This window comes from Notolabrus celidotus, chromosome 6, assembly GCF_009762535.1.
Source record: "Notolabrus celidotus isolate fNotCel1 chromosome 6, fNotCel1.pri, whole genome shotgun sequence".
NCBI classification, from domain to species: Eukaryota; Metazoa; Chordata; class Actinopteri; order Labriformes; family Labridae; genus Notolabrus; species Notolabrus celidotus.
The window spans coordinates 13,427,897-13,455,473 of NC_048277.1; the positions used below are offsets into that span (position 1 = coordinate 13,427,897).

At 39.8% G+C, this 27,577-nt stretch overlaps 1 protein-coding gene across 2 annotated transcripts in view; it reads left to right on the forward strand.

Annotated features, from left to right (window-relative positions):
• The window catches only part of ripor1 (RHO family interacting cell polarization regulator 1), a 61,816-nt gene that overhangs the window by 7,588 nt on the left and 26,651 nt on the right, over positions 1-27,577 (forward strand). The window contains exon 1 of one of the 2 annotated variants that reach the window (XM_034686230.1): positions 18,673-18,959. The exons of the other annotated variant lie outside the window; for it this stretch is intronic. Within the exon in view, the coding sequence (XP_034542121.1) occupies positions 18,941-18,959 (19 nt within the window). The 5' untranslated portion in view covers positions 18,673-18,940. Of the gene's footprint in view, positions 1-18,672; positions 18,960-27,577 lie in introns of those variants that run through there. 2 annotated transcript variants of the gene reach the window in all.

Here is a 27,577-nt window from a genome sequence, read left to right on the forward strand (position 1 = left end):
ATCTGTAGCTGAATTTAGTTTATTGCAGACAAAAGCAGAGAATCATCGATCAGTTTGAGAGGCTGAAACAGCATTTTCAGCCTCTTCTCATTGAATAAAAATGCGTTTTAAAAATGTAGTCACAAGCGTGACTGTGGTGTTGGTAACGCTGAGTGTTTCTGAGCACAGAAAGCTTCCGAGAAAAGGAATCTCTCCAAAACTGGCAAGATAAGAATGAAATCATTGCCCTTTCTTTTGTGCCTGGTGAGGCTTTTATCAGTATTTCACTTCTGCCACATGCTGAATGGAGTCATAGCTGGTTACAATGAAGATGAGGTCATTCAACTAATGATAAATGCTGCAGCCTGTAAGATCTAAAAAATACTGACAAATACAGTCATATCTAAAGGCACTGTGACTCTGACCACAAAAAGTAGGAACGTTTTTTTCCTTCACTTCTACTGTTTGTTAGTTTCATTATGCCAGCAGTGGTGGACAAGGAACACAACTTCATTACTTGAGTGAAAGTATAGAAACTCTTGGTCAAATGTCACTGAATACAAGTGAAAGTTGCTCAGTCAAATTATGACTTGAGTGAAAATACTGGAGTACTGGCTTTTACAAATATTTAAGAAAGTTATGTTTCTTTATAATAGGAACCATAACAGAAACAACCAACAATAGAATAAAACTGCAACTTATTTTCTTTCTACAAGCACAGACGACTTTGTTTATAATGTTAATCTGGAATGAAACTAATATTAGCTACATACCTCCACATACTGTCTCAAGTTGGACACCCAATTTTCATAGGCCGTGAAGTTAGTGCGTGGTAAACAGAGGAAAAATTTCAAATAATTTGAATCTATCTGCCATAGCCATCATTACCACCACAACATGAAGTGTCTGATCTGAGTGACATTCGCTCTGTGTATGCTCTTCAATCATGATGTACAGGTATGGGAACAACACTTAAACAAACCACACATAAAAGAACACAGAGGTAGTTTATTGTCTTTTGGATCCGAAAATTCGGCCACCGAAAATTTTTGGCCCAAAATGGCTCAAAAGTGCATTTTTCGGCCAGACGTTCGAAAGACGTTTATCACCGAAACAACATGGCCGAAACAGAATGTTGTGATGACGCAAGCAAAAACCGCGGCCAGTACATGCTTGTCTGGATAAGGGCCAACATGTCTGCCTCCGTTATTCCTTTAATTACATCACTAAGGAGTCTTTTAAGCAAAGAGGTGGAGACGGACCACGGAGTGAAAACAATGAAAAGTACACTACGCTCTTTTAACCCAGTGTGTTCAAACTGCTATACAAACTATCTTCAAGAGTCTGCTAATAAATGGCCTAGAACATGCCTGTGCAACACAAACAGAAAATGCATGGATTATGTCAAATCCAAGGAGTGAAATGTTACATCTGTCCCCGGTCTCCCTAATAGTTTGCATAATATTTTATTTTGGTGTTTAAGTTTTCGACCTTGGTTTCCTTATTTCCGGTTTTCGGTTCTCGGTCAAGAATTTCATTTTGGTGCATCCCTAAAAAATATAAGCAAAATACATCAGCACTCAAAGATAAGTGAAATACCTTTAATACTAAAGATTGACAGCAGTTTTAAGAAACAAACATGTTTCAGCTTTGGGCTTTTGAGAGTGTTTCCACGTGTTTTTGCTCATAGTGTAGCTTGAATCAGTACCAAGTGACTTTGATACCTTTTTTGAGTTCAGCACAGCTGCTCTTTCTCTCAGATTTTAAAAATATATCGCCACCCACCCTCCCAAAAAAAGAAACTCCCAAAAAACACTCAAGTAAAGTACATATACTCAAAAATGTACCTATGTACAGTACTCAAGTCAATGTTTGTATTGTCCATCACTGTATGCCACATGATCTTAAAACAGGGTTCCCACGCGTCCTGGAAAACCTGGAAAACCTGGAAAACCAGTTTTCCAGTACTGGAAAACACCTGGAAAATGGGAGAAAAAATAAAATGTCTTGGAAAATCACAGATAGTCCTGGAAAATGATTCCAACATGGCTGCGTGCGACCTGACCCTATTAACAAAACACATCCCCATTCATTGAAAGTTGAGTGCACGCTGTGCTGGAAAAGACAGCGACACTGCGCAACTTTTTTCACATCTTTTCTCCTTCACTTCATAATCATGCATTCACAGAAAACGGGGGTATATATATTGTTTATGTTTTATGGTACATTTGGCTCAATTACCGTGCTCTAGCTCAGTTGTTCTCAAAGTGGGGTCCTGGGACCCCTGGGTGTCCGCGAACCATAGCGTGGGGGTCCGTGAAATAATTTGAATACATTTCTAATAAATTATAAAATTGTGCTGTGTCATTACAAAACAGCATATACACCATTGTTATGATACCATTTGATGGCTTGAAGGGATATGTGAGTCTTGTTACTGTTAATTTTCTGAAAGGGTTTAAGATCAATTACTTGAAGTATAAATGCTGTCATGTTGAGTCCACAAGGAATGAAATGACCCTCTGTTTTAAAGTATACAAGTGGTATTTACTTGATTCAAATTGAAGTGTTATCTGTTTATCACTATGGTACAGGTCGGAAGTATTTACATTGATACGTTTTACAATACAAATAGTTCGAAGGGCAACTAAGAGTGCAAATGGTAGTAAGCATGTGCTTTAGTGATGGGAAGTTGGGCTCTTTTCAGAGAGCCGGCTCTTTTGACTCGGCCCCCAAAGAAGAGCCAACTCTTTCGACTCCCGAACGGGTGTTAATTTAGGATCTAGCCGTATATTTGACCTTAACTTTGAAAAAAAGAATAGTTTGTGTTGAAAACCCTTTTACGTACAGTGTTTTTATGAGGAGCCTTATAATGCCCAATTTTGTGAATTTATTCTTTTACAAAACCATTCTCACCCTGATCCTAGGGTTAGGATTGTGATTAGGGTTAGGGTTATGATTAGGCTTAGGGTTATGATTAGGGTTAGGGTTGGGGTTGTGAATAGGGTTAGGGTTAGGATTAGGGTTAGGGCTGTGATTAGGGTTAGGGTTGTGAATAGGGTGAGGGTTGGGGTTAGGGTTGGGGTTGTGATTAGGGTTAGGGTTGTGATTAAGGTTAGGGTTAGGGTTGTGATTAGGGTTAGGGTTGGGGTTGTAATTAGGGTTAGGGTTGGGGTTAGGGTTAGGGTTGTGATTAGGGTTATGATTAGGGTTAGGGTTAGGATTAGGGTTAGGGTTAGGATTAGGGTTAGGGTTATGATTAGGGTTAGGGCTGTGATTAGGGTTAGGGTTGTGAGTAGGGTTAGGGTTTTGATTAAGGTTAGGGTTAGGGTTGTGATTAGGGTTAGGGTTGGGGTTGTAATTAGGGTTAGGGTTGGGGTTAGGGTTAGGGTTGTGATTAGGGTTAGGGTTGGGGTTAGGGTTAGGGTTGTAATTAGGGTTAGGGTTGGGGTTGTAATTAGGGTTAGGGTTGGGGTTAGGGTTAGGGTTGTGATTAGGGTTAGGGTTATGATTAGGGTTAGGGCTGTGATTAGGGTTAGGGTTAGGATTAGGGTTAGGGTTATGATTAGGGTTAGGGCTGTGATTAGGGTTAGGGTTGTGAATAGGGTTAGGGTTGGGGTTGTGGTTAGGGTTAGGGTTGTGATTAGGGTTAGGGTTGGGATTAGGGTTAGGGTTAGGATTAGGGTTAGGGTTGGGATTAGGGTTAGGGTTGTGATTAGGGTTAGGGTTGGGATTAGGGTTAGGGTTATGATTAGGGTTAGGGCTGTGATTAGGGTTAGGGTTAGGATTAGGGTTAGGGTTGTGAATAGGGTTAGGGTTGGGATTAGGGTTAGGGTTATGATTAGGGTTAGGGTTGTGATTAGGGTTAGGGTTGTGATTAGGGTTAGGGTTGGGATTAGGGTTAGGGTTATGAATAGGGTTAGGTTTGTGAATAGGGTTAGGGTTGGGATTAGGGTTAGGGTTATGATTAGGGTTGTGATTAGGGTTAGGGTTAGGGTTTTGATTAGGGTTGGGGTTGTAATTAGGGTTAGGGTTGTGATTAGGGTTAGGGTTATGATTAGGGTTAGGGTTGTGAATAGGGTTAGGATTGGGATTAGGGTTAGGGTTGTGATTAGGGTTAGGGTTGGGATTAGGGTTAGGGTTGGGATTAGGGTTAGGGTTGTGATTAGGGTTAGGGTTGTGATTAGGGTTAGGGCTGTGATTAGGGTTATGATTAGGGTTAGGGTTGTGATTAGGGTTAGGGTTGTGATTAGGGTTAGGGTTGTGATTAGGGTTAGGGTTGTGATTAGGGTTAGGGTTGTGATTAGGGTTAGGGTTATGATTAGGGTTAGGGTTGTGATTAGGGTTAGGGTTAGGGTTTTGATTAGGGTTAGGGTTGGGGTTGTAATTAGGGTTAGGGTTGTGATTAGGGTTAGGGTTATGATTAGGGTTAGGGTTAGGGTTTTGATTAGGGTTAGGGTTGGGGTTGTAATTAGGGTTAGGGTTGTGATTAGGGTTAGGGTTATGATTAGGGTTAGGGTTGTGAATAGGGTTAGGGTTGGGATTAGGGTTAGGGTTGGGATTAGGGTTAGGGTTGTGATTAGGGTTAGGGTTGTGATTAGGGTTAGGGTTGTGATTAGGGTTAGGGTTGGGATTAGGGTTAGGGTTATGATTAGGGTTAGGGTTGTGATTAGGGTTAGGGTTGGGATTAGGGTTAGGGTTGTGATTAAGGTTAGGGTTAGGGTTGTGATAAGGGTTAGGGTTAGGGTTTTGATTAGGGTTAGGGTTGGGGTTGTAATTAGGGTTAGGGTTGTGATTAGTGTTAGGGTTGGGGTTGTGATTAAGGTTAGGGTTAGGGTTAGGGTTTTGATTAGGGTTAGAGTTGGGGTTGTAATTAGGGTTAGGGTTATGATTAGGGTTATGATTATGATTAGGGTTAGGATTAGGTTTAGGATTAGGGTTAGGTTTAGAACCAGAACTAAATTTAAGCATTCAGAACCAAACTCATGCAAACAGAACCAGAATCAAACTCACCAGAATCGAACCACAACCGAACCAGAACCCTACCAGAACTGAACCAGAACAGAACCAGAACAGAACCAGAACCGAATTGAACCAGAACCGAACCAGAACCGAACTAGGACCGGAACTGAACCGAACCAGAACCGAACCAGAACCCAACCAGAACCCAACCAAAACCGAATCAGACCCGACCCAGAACCGTACCAGAACCGAACTAGAACCGAACCGGAACTGAACCGAACCAGAACCGAAGCAGAATTTAACCAGAATTGAACCAGAACCGAACCAGAACCGAACCAGAACCCTACCAGAACTGAACCAGAACAGAACCAGAACCGAATCGAACCAGAACCGAACCAGAACCAAACTGGAACCGGAACTGAACCGAACCAGAACGAACCAGAACCGAACCAGAACAGAAGCAGAACCCTACCAGAACTGAACCAGAACAGAACCAGAACCCTACCAGAACTGAACCAGAACAGAACCAGAACCGAATCGAACCAGAACCGAACCAGAACCAAACTGGAACCGGAACTGAACCGAACCAGACCCGAACCAGAACCGAACCAGAACAGAAGCAGAACAGAACCAGAACAGAACCAGAACCGAACTCAAGCAAACTGAACCAGAACCAAACTCAAGCAAACATTATTAATGTCCTCAGGTTGGCATTGAGAAAAATCAGATGCCTCAGCTTGGATGGGCTGATCGGAATTCTCCTCAGTGAGTATTCGCCCGGTCTTCAAGAAGACTCTCTCTGAAGGAACAGATGAAGCCAGGTTACACAGCCTCCCCTCCATCACCTGTATCCTATATCCTCACATGTGATTGGCCGCATGGCCGCCATGCTGACCAATCAAAACAAAGTTCTGCTGTGAGCAGAGCTGGGGCTGAGCTCTGTGAGAGCTAAGCAGCTAAAAGAAAAAACTGGGAGCCGGCTCTCTCTCAATGCGAGCCGGATCTTCTGATTCACTATAATATAACATATTAGACTATTTAGGAACTAAATTAGGAACTAAATTTAGACGGTCATACCAGCTTCATCATCAATGAAAATGTCCTGGAAAATGATCTCTGGAAAAGAGTGGGAACCATGATAAAAGTACAGCAATGTGTAGGGCAAGATGAGTCTTTTGGTGTATATAGACACAAAGCACTGTATGCTGTGACAGGCATATACAATGTCAATACAAATATGTGGTGAGATGTGAATTCATACAGAGTAGTGCAGCTGAAATGCAACACTTATAGCTGGTGTCCGTCTGAGAAATGCTGGCTTCCATCCCAGCTAACAGGTCATGAATCGTGGCACTGGTCAACCTCAGGTATCTGGAAGCAGCGGCAAAGTTAATCCAGACACGGTTCCTGGAGAGGGTGGTGAAGTCAACCCGGCTGTGTGCAACTGCACGTGATGTCATGAACCCAGACACAGCAGCGTTTGTTTTTTTTGACCTATCACGATGCAGGAGAGACATGCAGACATCTTTAAAGTGCTTTCTTTGTAGAGTAGCTCTGATTGAACAGTTGTAGAACAATCTTAGGATGTCACAGGAATTTGGACGCTGATCTAAGGAAAAATATTTAGAAAACCACCTTTCTTTGCAAATTGACAGCAGTACTAAAGTTTGCAATGAGAATCCTGTTGGTTTTATATTAAGCTTAATCAGCAGTGTGCATAGATTCAGCATCAGAGCTGTTGCACGACTGTAGACTCTTGCTTACATTTTGGAACCTGCTATTAGTTTCTCCCCCAGTCGTGGTCTGAAGATTCTGAATAACCTCCCATCAAGGGTTAACCTAATGACATAGTACCCTGCCTGCAGATCCTTCTTGCAGGCCCAACACTGCAGAGTAACAGATACAACTTCAATCAGCACTTTCTAACAGCAGTGAGTCTTTTATTCCATTTATGTAGAAACTAATGCAAATTCTAAATTTAGATCAGGTCACATGTATACTTTATTTGAATACATTTAACATTTTAATGTAAGGGCATCTTTTTAAACATGAAGTCTGGAGATTGCTCGTGATAAACAGAAAATATAACTGTCCCACCTGATGCAATCCCAGAGAAACAGGAAGGAATAAGTGGAATCTTTCGATCTATTTCAGCCTGAGTATTAATGTAAAGGTTATTTTCAGTAACTTTATCTGTGACTTGGTGCCATTTTAGACCGGCTACAAACTAGTAATTAGCCGGCTGCACTCCAGTGACAGTTAAGCTGATTATTGACCAGCTGGAGATTAACCAGAAAGTCCCACTTCACAGGGGTCCTCACACACACACTCACCCACACACACTCAGTCATATGGTGCTTAGTGAAGTAGGAACAGCCTGTCAGTTTATTACCCAGCTCATTCTTCTTCAGCAGAATGAAACATGACTTCAGTGATTTGTTTCATTAGTTCAGTACAGGATGGTGTAGGATGTACATGTTGTTCAGACACCCTGCTTAAAAAGTGCAGTATCTCTACAGGACTTAATAAAAAAGCTTAAACAGTAATAAAATTATTAAAGTCATTCAGCTACATTTTCAGAATTGCATTAAGAAGAGATTCGGTTATTTTTAAAACATATTTTGGTTAATTCTCCATGCAGAATAAAGGCATTTCCGGTCTGCTGCTGCCCTGACAGGTAACTGATGGGTTAGTTTTTCTTGGTATTTGTGAAGTGTCAGTTCTGAGCTCACTCTGGAAAGACAGCGGTCACAACATAACAAAAAAAGGTTTATATATATGTATATACGTAGTACTATTATATAAAGCAGTAAGTTAAAAAAAACATTATATATATATATTTTTTAATTAATTGAACATTATTAATGGAGAATGGGTGAGATCCAAAAGTTTTACTTCTTCCAATTCCTTTTCAGATATGCAAATACAATTCATATGAAGATACAATTGATTATGATTATTATGATTATTATTATCATTTTTTATTTTTATTTTTTTTGCATTTTATACTGTTTTTTTTTGTCTTTTTTGTGTCTTTTACCTTTTTTAAAAGTAAACACTAAATACATAAGCTCTGAATAGCCATATATGCCTAATAAGCTAAATTTACCATCAACAAAACACAAAAGAAAACACTAAAGCTATGATCCAACAAGTGAAACTGTCATTTTTAAGTTAATTGATTAAATAACAAATATGATAACACATGTGAGTGCCTCAGTTAATGCCATCTTTTACAGACATGTAGTTCTACAGAGCATTCTAGATATTTCACTGTTTGTTTTGTTCGTAGTTATATTAATATGAAATATATTATAATAATAATAGAGAACCCTGTCTTCTAATTGGACCAACATGATTATGATTTATGGTTTTTTTTCTATACTGGAAATTTTGGTGTTTTTCTGCTGGACAACCACACATGATCCCTGCAAGAAGTAGATAGATAGGTCTAACCTAAACCCTGAAAAGCCAGCACTTTTGTTGACAGTCATGCACATTTAAAGGTGACGTGGAGGTCATTAGGGTTAATTTCATGCCTGAAGCAGCCTGCGAGTGCAGTTCCAAATCTTTTTGAACTTGTTCGTCATTTAGACCCAGAAACTAGGAAAAAAAAATCTATTTACAGATCAGGCGACTTTATGGTCCTTCTGAAAAATATGAAATGATTACTAACTGAATGGCAGAACATGCTTTTACTAAACTGCTCCTTCACTGGGCTCACATCTGTCAGGTGCTCTGTCTTTTGAAAAAATTATGTAGAATTAACTTTAAGAGATTTCTGATTAATTGTCAACTATGGGTCTTTCATTTGAGATAAAGAAGCTTCATTTTAATCAGGCACCTTTTATCACACAAACTGTAATGATAATCATTTCTGGCAGAATGTATCAACAACAGCCTATAACTTTGTCTCAGGTAAAATCAAGAACTCATGAAAAGTAACACAGAGAAGAGATTTGAGCCTCATTGGTTGTATTTGTTTGAGTAGTTTTTCCTTACAGCAAGAGAAAGGCTCCAGTAATGAGTTTGATTGCATGTAGACTTCCCCTAATCCAATAAAGAGCAGGACAGGAGTCCCTCACGTTAGCGTGAACTCTGATTGTACCACCTTGGATCGACTCCAACACAGCAGGTACTTTTAACACTGGGTTACAGTTGCTCGTAAACATGGCGTGTTAGCAGCTTATGTTAGAGAAGATAAACTTGGCGTGTAAAATATTCCCTTAACTCCGGTTCTTGAGATTTTAGAAACATTTTTTACATATACACTGCAAACAGAAGCAACATCAGACTAGCTCCATGTCTAAAATTTTATGAAATGGTTTTACATATCCTCTTATTTCACAAGTCCCAAATCTTTGCGCACACTGGCCTTTAATGCAAAATGTGTTGTCTGAGTGATGAGTCTTGCTTCACTATCTCACAGTCTGACTGATTCACCTGGGTTTGTAGAAACCAAGAGAATGTCACCCACCTGAAGTAAGATTTGGTGGATACTGGTGTAACAAGGGTTTAGTCTAAACACCAATTAATTTCAGTGAAGTCTCCTTTTAATACAGGCAGGAAGACATAACCAATGTAATGATACTTTGTGAGTAGGGATGAGAACTGATAAGATCTTGCACCCTCAGTTGGGAGGAGCAGAGTACGTTTATCAACCTAACTGCCTGGGGGAAGAAGCTGCAGCATCCTGCTAGATCTGGCGCAGATGCTCCTATTCCTACTTTCACATGGTTGGAGGAAAAAGAGACTGTAAAAAGTGTGATGAGAGGGGTTTGGATGATCCTACTGGCTGTCTTCACTCTCCTGTTCAGCTGCTGTTGATCAGACACCTTACAGCTGCCTAACCAGGAAGTGAGGCAGTAACAGAGTATTATGTGACATCATTGTTTTGCAAGGCAAGCTGATCTAAGTGGAAGGCATTGATTTGTGAACCATTCAGCATAAAGGCAAATGATGACTATAGCTGGAACCAATTGGAACTGGTTCTCAATTGCCACTCCCTATTTGTGAGACAATTGAAAATTGGTATCTATGCAGGACGATTGAAAGCAGTGGGGACAAAAATGAATCACAATACCCTCTCTAAACAGGAAAGGGCGCTGCCTTGTTTGACATAATTTGTCTCTTATGAAGAATGTTTCAGAGTTGGGGATTCACCAACAGAGAGTAAAAGAGAGGTAACAGTCAACAGTATGACCATGTAAGAGCTCATACCTCTCTTTGGGGTTCTAACTGATCAAATATTATTTATACTGTTAATTGTTTCATATTTTAATTATCCCCCACAAATAGCTGTTATACGAGGCTCTCTTTTCTCTAAAGTTTGAACATAAACTCGGACACTTGCCCCCCTTAAAAAAACATGACAAAAACGTATTGTGAACCCATCATTGTGTATCTAATGGTATTTTCAGTTGAAGGTATTGTTGATCCGAAAAGACATTTTGATAAACTGGGAGTTTCCAACCCTGCAGCAACAGTTGAAGGAAAACCCTTTGCGTATGCTGCCAGACTGTGAATCTCTGGACAAAACAAAGTCACTAAAAACATAAACTCCAGGGTCTTCCCAGAGCCCTGACCCCAACCCCACTGATCACCTTTGGGAGATGTTGGGCTTATTGCTGGGCGATATTGAAATAGATGTTATCACGATAACATTTTTCATATCAGTCTACCGATCATTTCCATGATAAATAGCAAATCATTCTTTCATATCATTTTAAAGGCATATATTTTTCTCCTGAGTGAAGGTGGAAGAAACCAGACAGTTTGTTAGCTTGTATCTGAGATTTACTAGTCTAGTAAACAGCCAAAACATCTTCACTAATGAAGTTTAGTGGCCTTTCTTGTCGAGCATGTTTTCAGGTTTTGCGTTTTCTTCAGTGTCGCTGTCGTTTCAGCTGTGTTTACATTCTGTTCCATGCCAACTTCCTCTTCTGTTTAATGTTAGGTGAGAACTAGCATTTAAGACACACTAACGTCCCCTCCCTTTCCAGTGGTTTGGGGGTGTAATTACAGGTTTAAATATGTCAACGTTTATCGTACATTTGTTATATTTATATTGAGAAAAATAATATCCCGATAATTATCGTTATTGTTTTATCGCCCAGCCCTAGTTGGGCTCGACATCTAACATCAATGTCTCACCTCACAAATACTCTGTTGGCTTTAGTAGCAAGCTTCCACAGAAACCCTCAAAGACCATCTGTCTCATGAACTTATCAGCTTAATCTTCATATCCAACAGACTCATAAATGTGATGATGTGGTGTCCATGGACTCCTGTCGAGGCCGGGTCTAATTAAATGATTGCTTAGTATGAAATTCTAAAAATATGAAGCAGGACATTGCTCAGCTCTGAACATTCCCTGAGCAGGGTTAAAAATAGATCTATCCAGGGAAAAGGAAAGAGGTCACACAGAGAGCCACATGGAAAAGCTTCAGCAGTGTGCTGGATTCTGTGACCTTTGTATTAAACTCATGACCTGTGTGTTAAGCTTTTGACCTGTACGGTCTCTGCTGGTTAATTTGAAAGTTTTACAGATACACTGATTTTGTTTTACCTTAACAGAGAAATCAGCTGGAGTACAGGAATGGACAAACAAACCCCAGCTAAAGCACTATTCTCAGTGTAATTGTTTTATATAGAAACTCTTCAGGACCTTACTTTGCCATCAGAAAGCCTTTTGGTTTTTGCACTTCTGTCAAACGCAATTCTCGAACCATGGAGTTATGGAGCAACTACTATCTCTGATCTCGGACTTTAACCAAACCTGATGGAACAATTTTATAACGTCTGTTGTTTTGTAGTCTTTTTGATGGTAAAATAACCTTGATGATGTCATCAGTGGAGGTCAGTTAAACAGAGTAACTGAATGTTTTAAACTAACTCAGCTCTTCATGGTGCATAGTCCTGAAAAAATACAAACCAGAGACTCTAAATATCATATTTACTACAACTATCTTATTTTAATATGTCTGTTTTTAATTTCATGTCTTTGGAGCCTGACCAAGCGGCAAACCTCCGGTCTAAGAATATGAGTCCAATGTGGAAGTGCTAAAAACTGCAGTTCATCGAGGATCCGCTTGAGGCTGGCTCCGGAAGTACCGCAAACCACATACACACTAATTCAAAAAAGCCGATCTTTACAGCAGAAATAAACATGTTTACAGCCTGGTACAAAAGACAACTGTAGTCTGGATAGCTCATTTCTCGATCGGCACGCACTGTGTACGGGGGGTGACTTTTTTTTCTAATGCGGCAATTTCGAAGATATTGAGATTACGAGTCTTCCGATGAGAGGCACAGCTGACTTGATTGACAGGCGGGAACACTGTAGCTGTTGGCGAGGAGACTCAAAGCCCGCCTGTTTACGTCACACTGGCTCAACAGAAGCAATATGGCTGCCGCCGACGATTTGCCTCAAAACAGCGCTTCAGAAACAGATGGGTGACGTCACGGATACTACGTCCATATTTTATACAGTCTATGAGCCTGACCTTTGTGAAGTAAAGGTTTAGTGATGTCCGCTGCTGTATTGACCTTACTTAACCTTGAACCTACTCTGATCATGTGCTACCTTTCGTGTGGAAACTTTGAACTCATGAGCCGAAACAGCAGTAACAGAAATGAGTAAGTTGATAGTCAACTGAAGATATAAATACTATCTAGTGTAATAACTGTACATGTGTCATGAGGATGACTACAGCGATGTGTGTGTTTGTGTGCCAGTGCTGATTTCAGTGTGGACAGTGGGTTGGTGTTGTCTCAGTCTTGAGCCGTGCCAGCCTCCACGATCATCACCGTGAACTTATCTGAATTCCTCTGTTTATGAAATCCCCCCTTTTTCCTCTCACTTTCTCTTTCTGTCTTACCCGCTTACTGCTGCCAGCATGTGCTGAAGATAAGAATCATGGACGTGATGTAAACTTAGGAAGGAAGAAATTGCTCATCATTTACAGTAAATGGGAGTGGGTGTAGGGAACTGAAACTGGGGTTTGACTCAAGGTCTTTCTGTTTCAGAATGTGAAAATAGGCATTTTCTTGAAGGACTGAAAATAAGGCAATGAAATCTTTAACAGAAATCCTTTCATTGATCTACCATCACACTGACCAATACACTTTTTTTTTACTGCTGGTTTAGACAAATGATCACATTTTTATCTGTTGAAACAGGCAGAAAAACACGACAAAAACAGCTTTCAGAAAGCTTGTTGTCAGAATAACAACCTCAGGTTCATCTAGAGCGATAACAAATAGTAGTGAGTGGCTAATGTCAGTGTTATTATATGTTTCTTTGATTCAAAATGCTGCAGTGGCTTTATTAACTGTAGCAACCTTCAACACGCCAGCAGAGGGAGGACTCAACACTGCCCCTGCTCCCCACATCATCATCATCATCAGTCTGTTATCTGTAACCAGAAAATTATGTACAAGTAAAGATATCTTATACTGTGATAGACCAACTGCAAAATAAATTTTAAAAAGAAGATAACGCATTTTGAATACTCTTTTGAAACTGAAGGATACGTGCATTTCTCTCAAGTAACACTCTAGTTAAACATGACCCCTGTCTGTTTACAAGAAACTTTACAGAGCACCTTAAACTCTAAGCTTAGGACACATATGCACAAGAAGAAACAAATTGGAAAGTCCAAAGCAGTGTCAGAGGAAGGTGAAGGAGAAAACTGAGGGGGAGCTAGCGTACCTGGGCCGTTGGGGTATTAAAGATATGACAGGAATGCGAGGAATGGGGTTTCATTTCAGGAGGAGTGTGTTTGTGCCGATGACTCAGCTGAAAACGGTTGAGGTTTATTGAAGAAGTGGAGACAGGTTTAATTTAAAGCAGCAGGTGGGAGGGTGTGCTAAGTGTGTGAATTCTGTGTTAGGCAGACTGTGCTCTAAACACAAAGACTAAAAGAATCACTGTTACAAATGAAATACTCCAGTCAGGTGAGATACATGCACACTGCCCACAAACATGTCTCAGTGACTAGACGTGTTCCATTGAACGGTTTCATTCATCCCTAATGTGAATATTGATCCTTTGACAAAACATGTTGGAGTGAAATAGAAGACGGTTGAGGATCAATGTAGCCTGATGAGTGCAGCAATAACTCCAATGCTCTGTTTGTCAATGGAGTCTGTTAGCTTTAAAGTGAGGGATTATAACAAGTGTTTCTGTTTAACAATAGATTCATGAAATAAAAGAAAAATGTCTGAACGATCCTTTCTGTAATGTTGTCAGACACTGTAAATAATCTGATACTGTCAGTGGTGAAATAAACACTTTTAGCAGGCGTACTTACTTGGGAATATTTGCCTTCAGCATTTATTAACTTTCAGCCATTACAGCCTGTTTCAAGGCTGCTGACTAAATCTGTATTAAACCAAACTATACTTAACCTATTAGTCATTTCTATTTTTTTATTTGTTTAATTTTAATGAAACACCAGAATATTTATAAATTGGGGACAGGTTCAAAAATCTGGTACTTCCTCATTAAGTGTTACTCATTAGTCTTATAGATCAGGGGTTCCCAAAGTGTGGGTCGGGACCCCCTGGGGGGTCGCGAGACAAAAATGGAGGGTCGTGAGATGTCTTCCAGAATGTTTTTTTTGTAAGTAATCTAAAAATAGTACATTTTACCCATTATAGTAAAAAATTTTGACAAAAATAGTAGCTAAACTTTAAATAAAACCTTGAAAATAGAAAATGTAATGAGTTTTCTGCCTTTCTTTATTGTCAGATGACTCCTAAGTTTACGGTTAGTGAACAGTTCATTATCAATCATCAGTAGCAGCAGGTTAATTCATAATGGCACAGTAAACTCATATAGGTAGGCTAATTTGCTGCAGACTAGCTAAATAAAGCCACATTAAATCACTTAGAGGGACAGTCGGGGTAGCGAGTCTTTGGCACCAATATTTTAGGGGTTGGGGGCTGAAAAGTTTGGGAACCCCTGTTCTAGTATAACCAAGATTCAACTTAATGAGATGAAATGGGTTTTCAGATATTAGTATAATTGAATTGCAGTGGCAAACTATGATTACTAAATGCAAACCCTGTCTGGAATAAAAATAAGAAAACACTTAATTCTGATGCCAAAACATTATCTGAAAAGCATTTCTTTTGGCAGAACAGCAGCAGGAGGTGATCTCTGAGCAGTGACTTGATGCTGCCCTGATGCATCTGTAGTAGAGTATTCATTCCATATCTGAAAATCAACAAACTAACTTACAACCCAACTTAGGCTGCTTTGTTGACTTGAAACATCACTGAGAACATCATGTTGATTGCAATAACCAGTAAGATTTGACTTTTTTTATTCTTCAAATGGGCTGGGCTGATGTCTGGATTCTAATTCTTTAACATTGTTGAAAGTCCCTCCAATGTAGGGCTGGGCAATATTGAAAAAGATGTTATCACGATCAAATAACAGCTGATATCGATAATTATCACGATAAATATCAAATCAATATTTCAGGTATACTTAAAGGCAGATTTTTAGTCCTGAGTTAAAGTTGTTAGCTTGTATTTGGATTTCATTCTCTGATAAGCTTCTTGAATCCCTCATTTTTGACGGTGTTAACAAGAAGCAGGTCTTTTGTGTAAGATGAGATTGTGACGGTGGTTGCGGTGGATATTGGACGTGTTAGAAATGCACAGCAGAAGTTGTCTCTGTGCTCTTTCTTTACCCACAGCATGAATATTTAATGAAGTATATTAAGTTAATAGTTGACACCGAGTGGACACAGTGATAGACTAACGATTCTGCTTTGAGCTGATTTTCTCTTTCAGCTGTTTACATTCGCTCTAAATGTCTCTTAGCCCGCTTACCCCTCACCCTGTGGCATGATTGGCCGTTCAATGGGGTGGGGGGTGTAATTACAGATTTATTTATATCAAATTTTTATTGAACATTTGTTATATTTATATTGAGTAAATATATCACGACAATTATCGTTATTGAATTATCGCCCAGCCCTACTCCAATGTAGCTTTGACTTACAATTTGGGTTTGATGAAATTCTATATAGTGCATACACTGTGAACAAAATAGATTTAACCATCTGCAGAGCTTTTGTCCAGATTTTTAAATTGTGTTCTGCAGCATTCTCCATTTCCTCTACCAAAACAAGAGCATGCTGCAATGAGACATGCCCACTGCATACTGCTGTCACTATCAGCCCTCTTGGCAGACATGTTCTCTCATTTAGTGCTGCTTCAGTGAAACACAGAAAGCTAAGTTTTGTCCTCAACACCAGGCCAGATAACCCAAATCCAGAACCCTCTAACTATGTAACATAGGCTCTGGTCAAATATAACAGTTAGCATCTAAAAAGTGTTAGAAATAAGTTAAACACTAAGTCTTAGATGCTTCCATCTCAGTTTATGTAAAATTCCCTGATGTTGGGTTTAAATTGGGTATTGTTTTGGTAGTAATGAAAAAATTAGGCAATCCAGTCATGAGAAAAGTCACAAAGCTTCACAGCTGTCTGCGCTCAGTGAGCATGGGCCAAGTATTAAAGGCCAAAGTGGCTCCTTCTCCCTCTGATCTGACTCAGACGACACAAATGTAAAGCTCTTTATGATGCTGATTATCACATGTGCTGTTGCTGTATACAGAGCCGGAGAGAGCTTTGTTGATACTTATTCAGAACCTCTACTCATAGATCATAATGTTATTTTGATCATTTCAGGCTAGATATCAGAAGTATTTAAAGCTGTTCATGATGAACCAGCAGAGCAGCAGCTGCTGTGTTTAATTATCATCACTCTTTATATCTTCACCTGTTCTATTCTGTAGATCAGTGTCAAAATACCCTGATATCATCCTTGTGTAAGGGTGTGTAGTTCTTGGTGAAAGAGCATACTGTTTGTGCCTCATCTGTATCAGTGCAGGTTGAATAGCAGCTGTTCTGCTATTCATTAACAAACGTTAGGTAAACACTATCTCTGCTCTCCACATCAGGTTTTTTAACACAATGTGGATTTCTTTTTGTCTATGGACAAGGGGCACAGCTTGGCCCCTGGTAAAAGATAAAGATTCAAGCTTTCTAGAAAAATCAGATAAACAGCAAATTTTAAGATTAAAAAAAAAAGGTTATTTAAAGCTTCTGTTGACGTTTAATTTTAGAAGCCTTCTAGTATAATAATACTTATATAATAATTTATTATAAATAAAAAAATACAACACAAGTTAAGCAATGTTCAGCTTTGGAATCCCTGCTTCATCAGTGGTCCCTGCAATCTTTGATAAAAATATAGGACTTTTACTTTAAAGACTAGCTTTAGAGCCCAATACAGTTCAAAACAACACCACATTCAATCCAAGAGAAAACTTGAACAAAAGGAAAACATCTATATTTATTTGACATGTTGAGCATTTCATAAACTGCTGCAGATTCATCCATCTATACAAAATGGTTCAGCTGAACGTTTGGGGATGTTTTTTTTTAGCCTTTGGATCCCATGAATCAGATTTTTCGGAGACCTGTGCTGTTAACTCAACATTACCTTTTTTTCATAATTAACCTGCTGATGCAGAGGAAATAAAACACACACAACAAAGTCCAGATTTCAAACAGTCTAGCTCACTTTTTGGCTCAATATGGAGAGAAATGCAGAAGTTCTTTGTGGCAATATTTTATCGATCCAACACAATTTTTTTTTTTAAAGGTATACATTCAAGCTCAGCATTTTTGTATCTCATTTGTTATTCATTTTAAATTGTTATATGTTATCAAATGCAAATCAACAACAACAACAACAATGTGATATTGGCATTATATATATCAGCTATCGGCCAATCTGCTCTCTAATTATCAGGATCAACATCTGCCTTTGAAAAAACAATATTGGTCAACCACTAATTAAAAGTGCATCTAGCCACTGAATTTTACAGTAATTTGTTTTGTTGTTAAACAGGCTTCCGTCATGTTAGCAGGCCCTAACGTAATAGCTACTTTCAAAATTGTCACTATGAAAGTTAGCAAAAACTATTTTCAAAGTGTTTTATTAAAAACATCCTGTTGGAGGCGCTGGTGGACTAGCGGTCTAAGCGCCCCACATACAGAGGCTACAGTTGACTCCCGGCCGTGACCATTTGCTGCATGTCTTCCCCCACTCTCTGCTCCCCACATCCCCTGTCTCTCTTCAGCTGTCTTATCAATAAAGGCAAAAAAGCCCAAAATATAACTTTAAAAAAACACCCTGATTGTATTTTGTCACCTTATGTAAGTTGATCTGCTAGCAATATCCTAAAGGCATGCCAATGTTATAAATGTTTAATGATGGCATAATTTTGTCACAGAAATTAAATAATAGTGTGACTGTAAACGCATCAGTTTTTAGTCTACCTGTAAGACCATATAATTTTGGTTCATGCTCTTGCAGTGTGTCTTTCCATTAGTTGTGTGCTGGATTCTGGCAGTGTTGAGGCTCTCATGGCTAACACACTCCAAAGTCTTCTCTAAATACTGAGCCTTTAGATCCTCAGAAGAACTGAGAGTGTGTGTTCATGTTTGTTCTGGATGTGTGTATTGTGCCATCTCTTGGCACTGAAAGGACGCTGGGTAAAGACTGATTTGTTGTGGTCAGAAACAATATGTTCAGCAGTAAGAAGGAGGAGCAGGAAAAGCAGTGATGTCATCAGGGAAGAAGAGGAGGGAGCGCTGCTTTAGGTTTCTCTTCCCCCTCCCTCTACACCCCCCCCTCCTCTTCTTATCAGTGTGTTGGAGAGACAGAGGGGATCAGTAGGTGGGTGGACGAGGGATTACCAACTGTGACAGTGGACATGGGGGAAGAGAAAAAAGGAAATAGACCAGGATAGAGAAAAAGAAGTGAAGCAGCTTCCAAAAAGAGTGAGTAGAAAAGAAAGAAAAGTGAGACATCAGAAAGGACTGAGACACCACTTGGAGCGAGGACTGAGCGTTTGTTTCTGGATTGGGTGGACTCATCGCTGAAAAAAAGCCTGAACACCAGAGCCAATATGTACAGTGGATATGGAGGTATGAAGCAGTGCAGCTCAGTGAGATGAGCTGCTTTCTAATCATTAACTCTTTGTTTGTCAGGATTTCTCACAGTTGCTGGTTAACAGGTTTGTTACTTATTCTGAGCTATTGGTGGGAAAGTTCAACCAAAAAAAGAAAACAACATAAAGGCAACCTCTAATATATTTATATTTTACTATTTTAGCAAAAACTGTGATTCAGTAAAGTGCTTCAATAACTTTTTGGCTCATCATGTTCACATGTGAGAGATCTCTGGTTCAGTGGGTATCAAAACACTTTGCCGTTAATTCTCTTTAGATTTATCTGCCAGTTTCCCTTTCTTTCCCACTCATCTACAAACCTGTTGCCACTCAGCCTTGTTTCCAATGTGTGACAAGTCAGAACTGTAGGGAAGTCAGTTTGGCACTTGGACTCTTCTACTACAGAGCTATGTTGTTGTGATACTTCCAAAATGCTGTTTGACGTGTATCGTTCAGCATTAATGAATGGTGCCTTCCTTGATATGTTAACTAGCCATGCCATGGACATTGTTTGTTTCTTTATGTGTTCCTTTACCATCCTGGATTCTGGCTTTGATCTGTGTTCTGTTAACAAGCTGGTTGGCCCCTCCCCTTTTTAGAGCAGAGGATTCGGTGTCCATGATTTCCAAAAAGAATGTCAAACTTTGACATGTCAGACAACAGGACCATCGCCTCGGTCCATCTTAAATGGGCTCAGTCCTAGAAAGTCACCAGTATTTCTAGATTATGTTTACATTTGGCTTCCTCTTTATATATGATTTTAACTGGCATGAATTTTTCAATGATAATATGAACCGTAGTTAATGGAATCCTCAAATTCTGTAGGGTTGCACCTCTCCTACTTTTTAGGTCCCGATACCGATATCGATACCTGGGCTATGGTATCTGCCGATACCGATTCTAGCCGGTCCGATCCTGGTATTGATTTAACAATCTCTATTCCTTAATGTGAGGATAGAATCATGTTTGGCAACTTCAGGAATTTCTGACTTTGTAAACCAAAACAAAATAAACAATTTAAAACTGACAGTATCATTACTCAAGAGATTATAAATGTGAACCAGCAGTTTGGTGAGTTAATCTTCATATCCAACAGATATTACAATTCCACTGTAAACCTCAGCAGTGGATAAGAAACATTACCACTGCACATGTTGCAAGTTTCCGGCGGAGTTGTTAGCAAAAGAAGCATGCACCTAAACTGCAGAGCCTCTGTAGTTATCTTCCATCATGCTCCGCTGGGCAAAAATGCACAGACTGGCGCTGATGACGTAGGAGATGCACATGGCTATTTTAAACACAGAGAAGCATAGAACTGAGATTAATAGATCTGCCATATGGTTTGGCACTATAAATCGGCCCCTTGGCACCGATATCCGATCTAGCTTTTTGAGCCCGATCTAGCCGAGACCCGATACCAGGATTGGATCGGTGCATCCCTAAAATTCTGTGCTGTTTTATCCTGAGGAACATTTTCATGAAATCACCGAAGTATTCTCCACCAAGTCTCTCACAGAGTGGTGAACCTCTTCCTATAGTTACTTCTAGGAGACTCAGTCTTTCTAGAATGCTCTTTTTACACCCAGTGAAAGTACCGACCTGTTGCTAATGAATGTAATTAGTTGTGTTGTTCCTCTGGATGTTAGTTTTTTGCATTACTCAATTTTTCATTTTTTTCTTTGTCCTTGTCCCAAATATTTGAAGCATGCTGCTGACATCAAATTTGAAATTAGAAATATTGATTGTTTCCATAACAAAATTCAATATTTGATTTGATGTCTTTGCATTATTGTAACTGAAATATAGGGTTCAAATGATTTACAAACCATCACATTTTCTCAGGGTCCCAACTATTATGGAGTTGAGGTTGTATGAATGCTATAACAATCTGAACCTGTCAGTGGCAAAAACTTTAAGTCCAACCACAGGTGGACTAACGTCTGATGGTATATATTTGCCAAAGTTTTATCACAGTCAGTTTCATCGCTGCAATCTTCCCAAAAAATACAAAAAATCTTGAACCTCTTTGTCATTAAGAAACCAAAACAAGTAAAAATGGGGTCCAAGCTTAATTTTAACAGAATCCCTTTTCAAAACTCTTCCAAACTTAAACCTGAAGTTCTGCATGATTATTATCACACCCAGTGTTTGAGACAGACAAAGTAGGGTCGGTCAATAGTGAATGCCAGGTTAAAATTTGACAGTGTGTATGTGTGTGTGTGTTTGTGTGTGTGTTACCCTAATGTGATTCATGGAAATACACTTCATGCTGACCTTGCCATAACACATGGAAGAAGTGCTGAGTGTCCAAAACAGCAAATAAAAATGAACTTGAAAAAGGAAGTTAGTTATTCCAGCCTGGCTCTTGACTGTGTTACGTGAGCTGTCTGTTAATGCATTGATAAGTTGTTACGTTTGTTACTAGCAGCAATTTATTTAAACTATTGACTTTATGAGTCAGGTTGGATTTAAAACACAGGAATGTCCTACAATCTCCATCATGTATAAATAGCTTGTTGAGAAGCACATGTTTGCAATGTAAACAGGAAGTCCCCGCAGCAGCAAAAGCTCAACATAACTTCCATAACAACAGTTTGAGGAACCCAGTGATACATTTAAGTTACCAGTTAGTCTTCTGTTAATGCAGATGTCACATTGTTTTACTTATAGCTGCATTCATAGAATGATTTATATGATTTAGAGATTGTGTGTAGTATGAAGTCAATCTATCTGAACATGCATCTTTATAATGTCATTAAGACAAGGATGTTGGTAACCTTTTTGGCATACAGTATCTATCTGATTGATTAACTGAGGTTATTGGTAAATGGTAAATTGATTTGTACTTAAATAGTGCTGTTCTAGTCTTTCTGACCTTTCAAAGCACTTTTACACTACTTGTCACATTCACCCATTCATACCCATTCACTCACTGATGGTAGAGGCTGCTATGTAATGAGGGTCCATCAGTATTAGCTAATCTAATTGAATCTCTCCTCTGAATAACAGAGGGAGCAATTCGGGGTTCAGTGTCTTGCTAAAGGACACTTCGGCATGCGACTGCCGGAGCTGGGATCAAACCGCCAACCTTCCGATTGATAGACAACCGACTCTACCCACTGAGCCACCGCAGCCCACATTATTTCGATATTGTTGATATTTGTCATTCTGAGAGTACTTCCTTATCTCCGCATCAATCCACAATTTGGAGAAGTTAGCAACATGATGAAACAGAATTTTAAAGTGAGTGTAAAAAATGTCTTTATTCCATGCACTCTGTCATAAATAACAGATCTTATGAAAACGTAGTTGTATGGGTGCAACTTGTCTTCTTTTGGATTTGCAGAAATCTTTCAGGCTCTGCTAGAAAACTTGAGTAGGTCCTAAATGTGTTTTATAATTTAGGTGATTTAAGTATTTTTCAATCATAGCTACGTAGGAAATGTTGATTTAGTTGATATCAACTTTTGACAATACATTTTGTATTACAGTTACACATGAGAACATAACAAATAATTCATTTATACTGTATTAACTTTGTGTTTTTTAGCATGGCAGGCAGTTCTCAGGATAAGTACAATGTAGGGGTTGATGGTACACATTCTACTGGACTGTTTTTGGTGCAGGACTTTCGGTACAGTCCAGATGCGTATCTGAATATGTATGGAACAAAAGTACTTAAATTGTGGGTTCCCACATAGACTGGAAGACTGAGTATGTCTAATCCATCATGGAAGCCACAACAATTGAAAGGAGAGAGCTTGAGAAAGCCTTGCTATCATAGAGGTCTCTGATTTGGCAACACTTCAGTCCCGCTGAAATACAATGATCGACAAAGACGAAGTGGATAACACAAAAGTTGTATGCAGACTTTGTTCAGTAGTAGTAGTTTCAACACTTGTTAGCGCATTTGAAACAGAACCACAGGAAGATGAACATCAATACAACTAAGAAAAAAAACACCTTACTGCAAACGCAGAAGCCTTTTGCTGCTAGTTCTGAACTGGTTGAAGCAACAACAACTGTCACTGATGTTTTTATAGCTGTGGATCTTTGACAAGAATCAGATGTTAAGAACAGATTTTGACCAGATTTAGCATCTTTTCTTGTAAACACTCACACATTTCAGTGCAATCTCATCATAATACATGAGAATTTTCAGCCACTCTCTCACAATTCAGTTTGTGGGAAGAGTGGCTTGTGACTTTGTTTATTCACAGCAAAGGGCTTTTCTCTTTTTCACCCAGTACCCTCAGGACTGCTACAGCCTGATGATGAACCGTGTTTATGGAGCTGTGACTGTCTATTGATCAAGACTCTCATATGAGTACAGGGGCTGCACAGTGGTGTGGTTTCTGGTTCAAATCCCTGGGCAGGACAGGGGCCTATCTGTATGAAGTTTGCATGTTCTTCTTGTGCATGCCTTGGTTTCCTCGGGGTACTCGTCTTGCTCCCACAGTTCAAAGTCATGCTTGTTTAAGTGGCTCTAAAACTGCCTTTAGGTGTAAATGTGACTGTGAGTGGATGTTTCTATGTGTCAGTCCTGCAATTGATTGGTGACCTGTTCAGGGTGCACCCCGCCTCTCGCCCAATGACATCTTGGATTGGCTCCAGCACTCTAAACAGAAATAGAAGGATAGGATGGATTAATGGAATATAATTACAAAAGTTTAGGAAAATGTTAGTTGTAGGCTGTTGGGCCTTATTCGGGGTGAGCCATATCACTTGTGATGCGTGGACCGTCAAACTGAGCTCAGGGTCTGCTTCAGTTGTTGTCAAAGTTACATAATCATCTCATGGTTATACTGTCACTGATGCAGATTAATTATAAACCACTCAACAATAACATAACTTTAACCAAACTGCTAAAGCCGCTTCAACCTGACAATAGCATCAGCATCCTTTTCCTGAAGCGAGTGGGCAGGGCTGTACTGTAGAACTGTGGGGTTATTCCTGTGACTCAATTCAGCCATCATTTGCTGGAGTCTTTCCCCGGCCTTGCCCTCCCTGCAGGATGCGACTCCCGTGCTGGATTTCCTTTTCCTATATGGAGTCACATGATGGAGGGAGGGACCTGAAGTGGAACTGTGTTTTCTACACTTAATGTTGAGGCCTCTGTTGTTGAGGTTAAACTGTCACGCCATATGAAGTGTTTGTGATGATACAAAGAGGATTACTCAGGACTGACCCTTTGTTCACCTTGCTTAATATCCATCCAGTGTCGTCTGTGTCTCAGCAGGAAAAGCCTCGAGTCATTTGTGTATTCACATGGGACAGTGAGCGAATTCACGGAAGTCACATCTCTGAGATCCAAGGCTATAAGAGGAAAGACTTCATCTGAAACTGAGGAATATAAACCCCTCAATGTTATTCTAATATTCCAAATGATATTATCCTGCCATCACACTGAACAGAGCTCATGGTAATATAATTTTCAACCCTTAAGTATGTACTGTATAAAGTTATCTGTGCCGAAATACCAGCAGCAGTTGTGGTGTGTAACAAATATGTGATATGTTCAACATTAGATTGGTATCTGAGTAGTAAGAATATTGTAAGTTGCCACATCTGACTGCGTCCTTCTTTACTCATCTTCAGAGCGTACACCATATCTCCGGCTGTTACAGTAGCCGCTCTTTTAAGCCTGTCAGTGTCATTATTATTCTTGACTCAAGTGCATGTTTTTCCCTCATTCACGCTGTGTGTGTGTTCCTGGACTTGCCGGCCTTTCTTGGTTTTACATTCCTTACATGTCGGAGAAACACACGCCCAATTTCCCAAGGGTGCATATACACACACACAAGCACATCCACCAAATGGGATTTTGATGAAGCAATCGCCTCAAGTAGACCAAACAAGTTTGCTGTTAATAGAGCCTGAACTGTGGGGACCCAGTGATGCTTAGAAGTTGGTCAGGCTTGGCATACTTTCTGTCAGTCTTCCTTTATGTAGTTTTATTTATTTATTTTTTTCTTGTCTGGCTCTTTTTTTATCATGGATCAGAGCGCTTAAAAAAAAAGGTCAAGTTGTAATTAGTTGTGCCAGTGTTTTCTTTCTGTGTGGCTGCATTTTCTCTGGGATACTCCTCTGCATTTTTCACCTCTGCATTCCATCTTTGACAACAAGTTAGGGGTAGAAAAACTTATAATAATAATTATGCATTTTATTTATATAGCACCTTTTAAAAACATGTTTACAAAGTGCTTTACAGAGTGCAAGACATAGCGTGATAAAACACAAAAGCACATGACAAAGGTAAGGAGAGCTAAAATGAGTTAATTAAAAGACATTAATAAAAAACATGCAGAAATTAAAAAGTCAGTGATGAGTTAAGAAGCAAAAGCACAATATAAAAAGTGTTTTTAAAAGAGGTCATTCCAGAGTGACGGCGCCCTGGCTGCAAAGGCCCGGTCGCCTCTAGTTTTTAACTGCGCCCTTGGAAGTTCCAAGAGGGACCTGTCGGAGGATCTCAGGCAGCAGTTGGGGACATACATTTTAAGGAATTCGCTGAGGTACTCAGGGGCCAGTCCATTTATTGCTTTAAAAGTGAGTGTTAAAATCTTAAAATCAATTCTAAAACCCACAGGCAACCAGTGAAGAGAGGCTAAAATTGGTGTGATGTGTTCCCTTTTCTTGTTGTGTGTGTGGAGTCTGGCAGCAGTGTTTTGGACAAACTGGAGTTTTGAGAGGTTGTGTTTGCTTAGGCAGGTGTAGAGTGAGTTACAATAATCTAATCGGTACAAACTGATGAATGCATGGATGACAATTTCTAGGTTATGGTGTGAAAGGAAGGGCCTGATCTGAGAGATTTTGCGTAGCTGGTAAAAACAAGACTGAACTGTGGTTTTGATACAGGATGCTTTCTGAACCTGTTGTCAGTTTTCCTGAGAGTAAGCTTCTGTCATCAATATTCGCTCCAAAAATAACATATTGTCTCCTCAGCTAGCTTGGCAGTTACCTCTGCTAGGTCAATTGTTGTTGCATCTCATCATCCATAAAGGACTATAGCAAATGATTGATCACATACCCACTTGTTTCAACATATTCATGACAAGAAGTAGAGTCAATCTAACCTTTATAATCTAGGACATGTGTCTGTTTTGACAGGGCTTGAAAATGTCATGAGTTATCCTTTTGGGACCACGAATATGCAAAGCAGTTTTCATAACAGTCAGGCTCGTATTGGATAAGATATCTTGTGCTGACTAAGTAACATCACCATCCGCAGGTCATCCCGCTAGCAGGGCAAAAGCAGTGTAAGGGAAACATGGACGAAGTGTGTGTGTTTATATGTGTGTGTGCGTGCGTTGGGTCCCAGGCAGAGTTTTTCCAGAATGGTCTGGGAGAGAGAGACCAGAGAGCATCAAACAATAGGCGTGGTGTCACACACTGGCTCACCAAAGAGGCGTATGAAGGGCTGTGTGTATATGTGTGTGTTTTTTTGTGTGTGGCGCAGAGCCACAGTCCCTCAGTGATTATATGAGAACATCAATGGCAGGGGAGATGGTGTGACTGGGATTTGTTGTTGTCATTGGGCAGGACTGGACCACTGTTTGGATCAGGTAGGGAACACCAAACACAGCACAGTCTGATGGACATTTTCACTTTGATGGATTTAACTGTCTGGATGAGCTGGTTACAGTCTGAATGAATCTTTTAGCTGAATGTAAAACTGGCTGATTAGCTCCTAAACCTTAACAACGATACTGGTTACAAATCCGAGGCGACACCGGGGTGTGACAGGGGGAGAAATGTGCCGACTACCACTGCCCTGTCTGAACACAGACTGTGACAGAGACACGGAGTACCTCCAAGGTTAGTGTCTGGTTTTGTAGGACTTAGAGATAAAGTTACGCTAAAAATTGCGCCATCGTTAAGGTTCAGTATGTTTTGAATACAGCAGGGAAATAAAAGAATAACAGCGGATGACAGTCTTGTCATTTATTTAAATGGATGAAATCAAAAAGTGTATTTTGCTATCGTTCTTTTTAAAGTAAAGTTGTCGTATGGACCTAAAAATGACATTGTTATATAAAGTTCACCCCGACAAGTGCAGTGTATTTACAATCAATCATTTGCAGAGTGTACTAGGCTGTTATTACAATATGTATTTGGTTCCCATGGCTGGTTTTACCAAGGTTTTTCTCAGCCTCAGGCTAAGGGCACAGTTTTCTACAATTTACTCTGGACATCCAAAAACTAAATGCCATTGTGTTTGTGTTTACAACATCAACTGCATCGCTTGGTTGATTTTACTGCCTTCACGATCTGTGTGCCTGGATTAGCTCGGCTGCAGCTTCCAGCTACCTGAGGCTGGCTCGTGCCCAGTTAGACTACCTGTTAGTCAGGTCACGCACGGCTCGGACTGGTGCCTGGGTGCCTCAGGTTGAAAACAATTACTTGCAGCCTGTTTCATCAGCTTTTAAGAACGCACATGATAACCATAGTTTTTATACTGAGGAGAGGTTGAGAAGTTTGTAATGCATACAAAGTTAATCAGGTATATCTTTGTAAAATGGCTTTATCCGATTTAACTGTACAATAACCGTGCAATACACTGTGCAATATCCCTGCTACTTTGACATCCTTGTATGT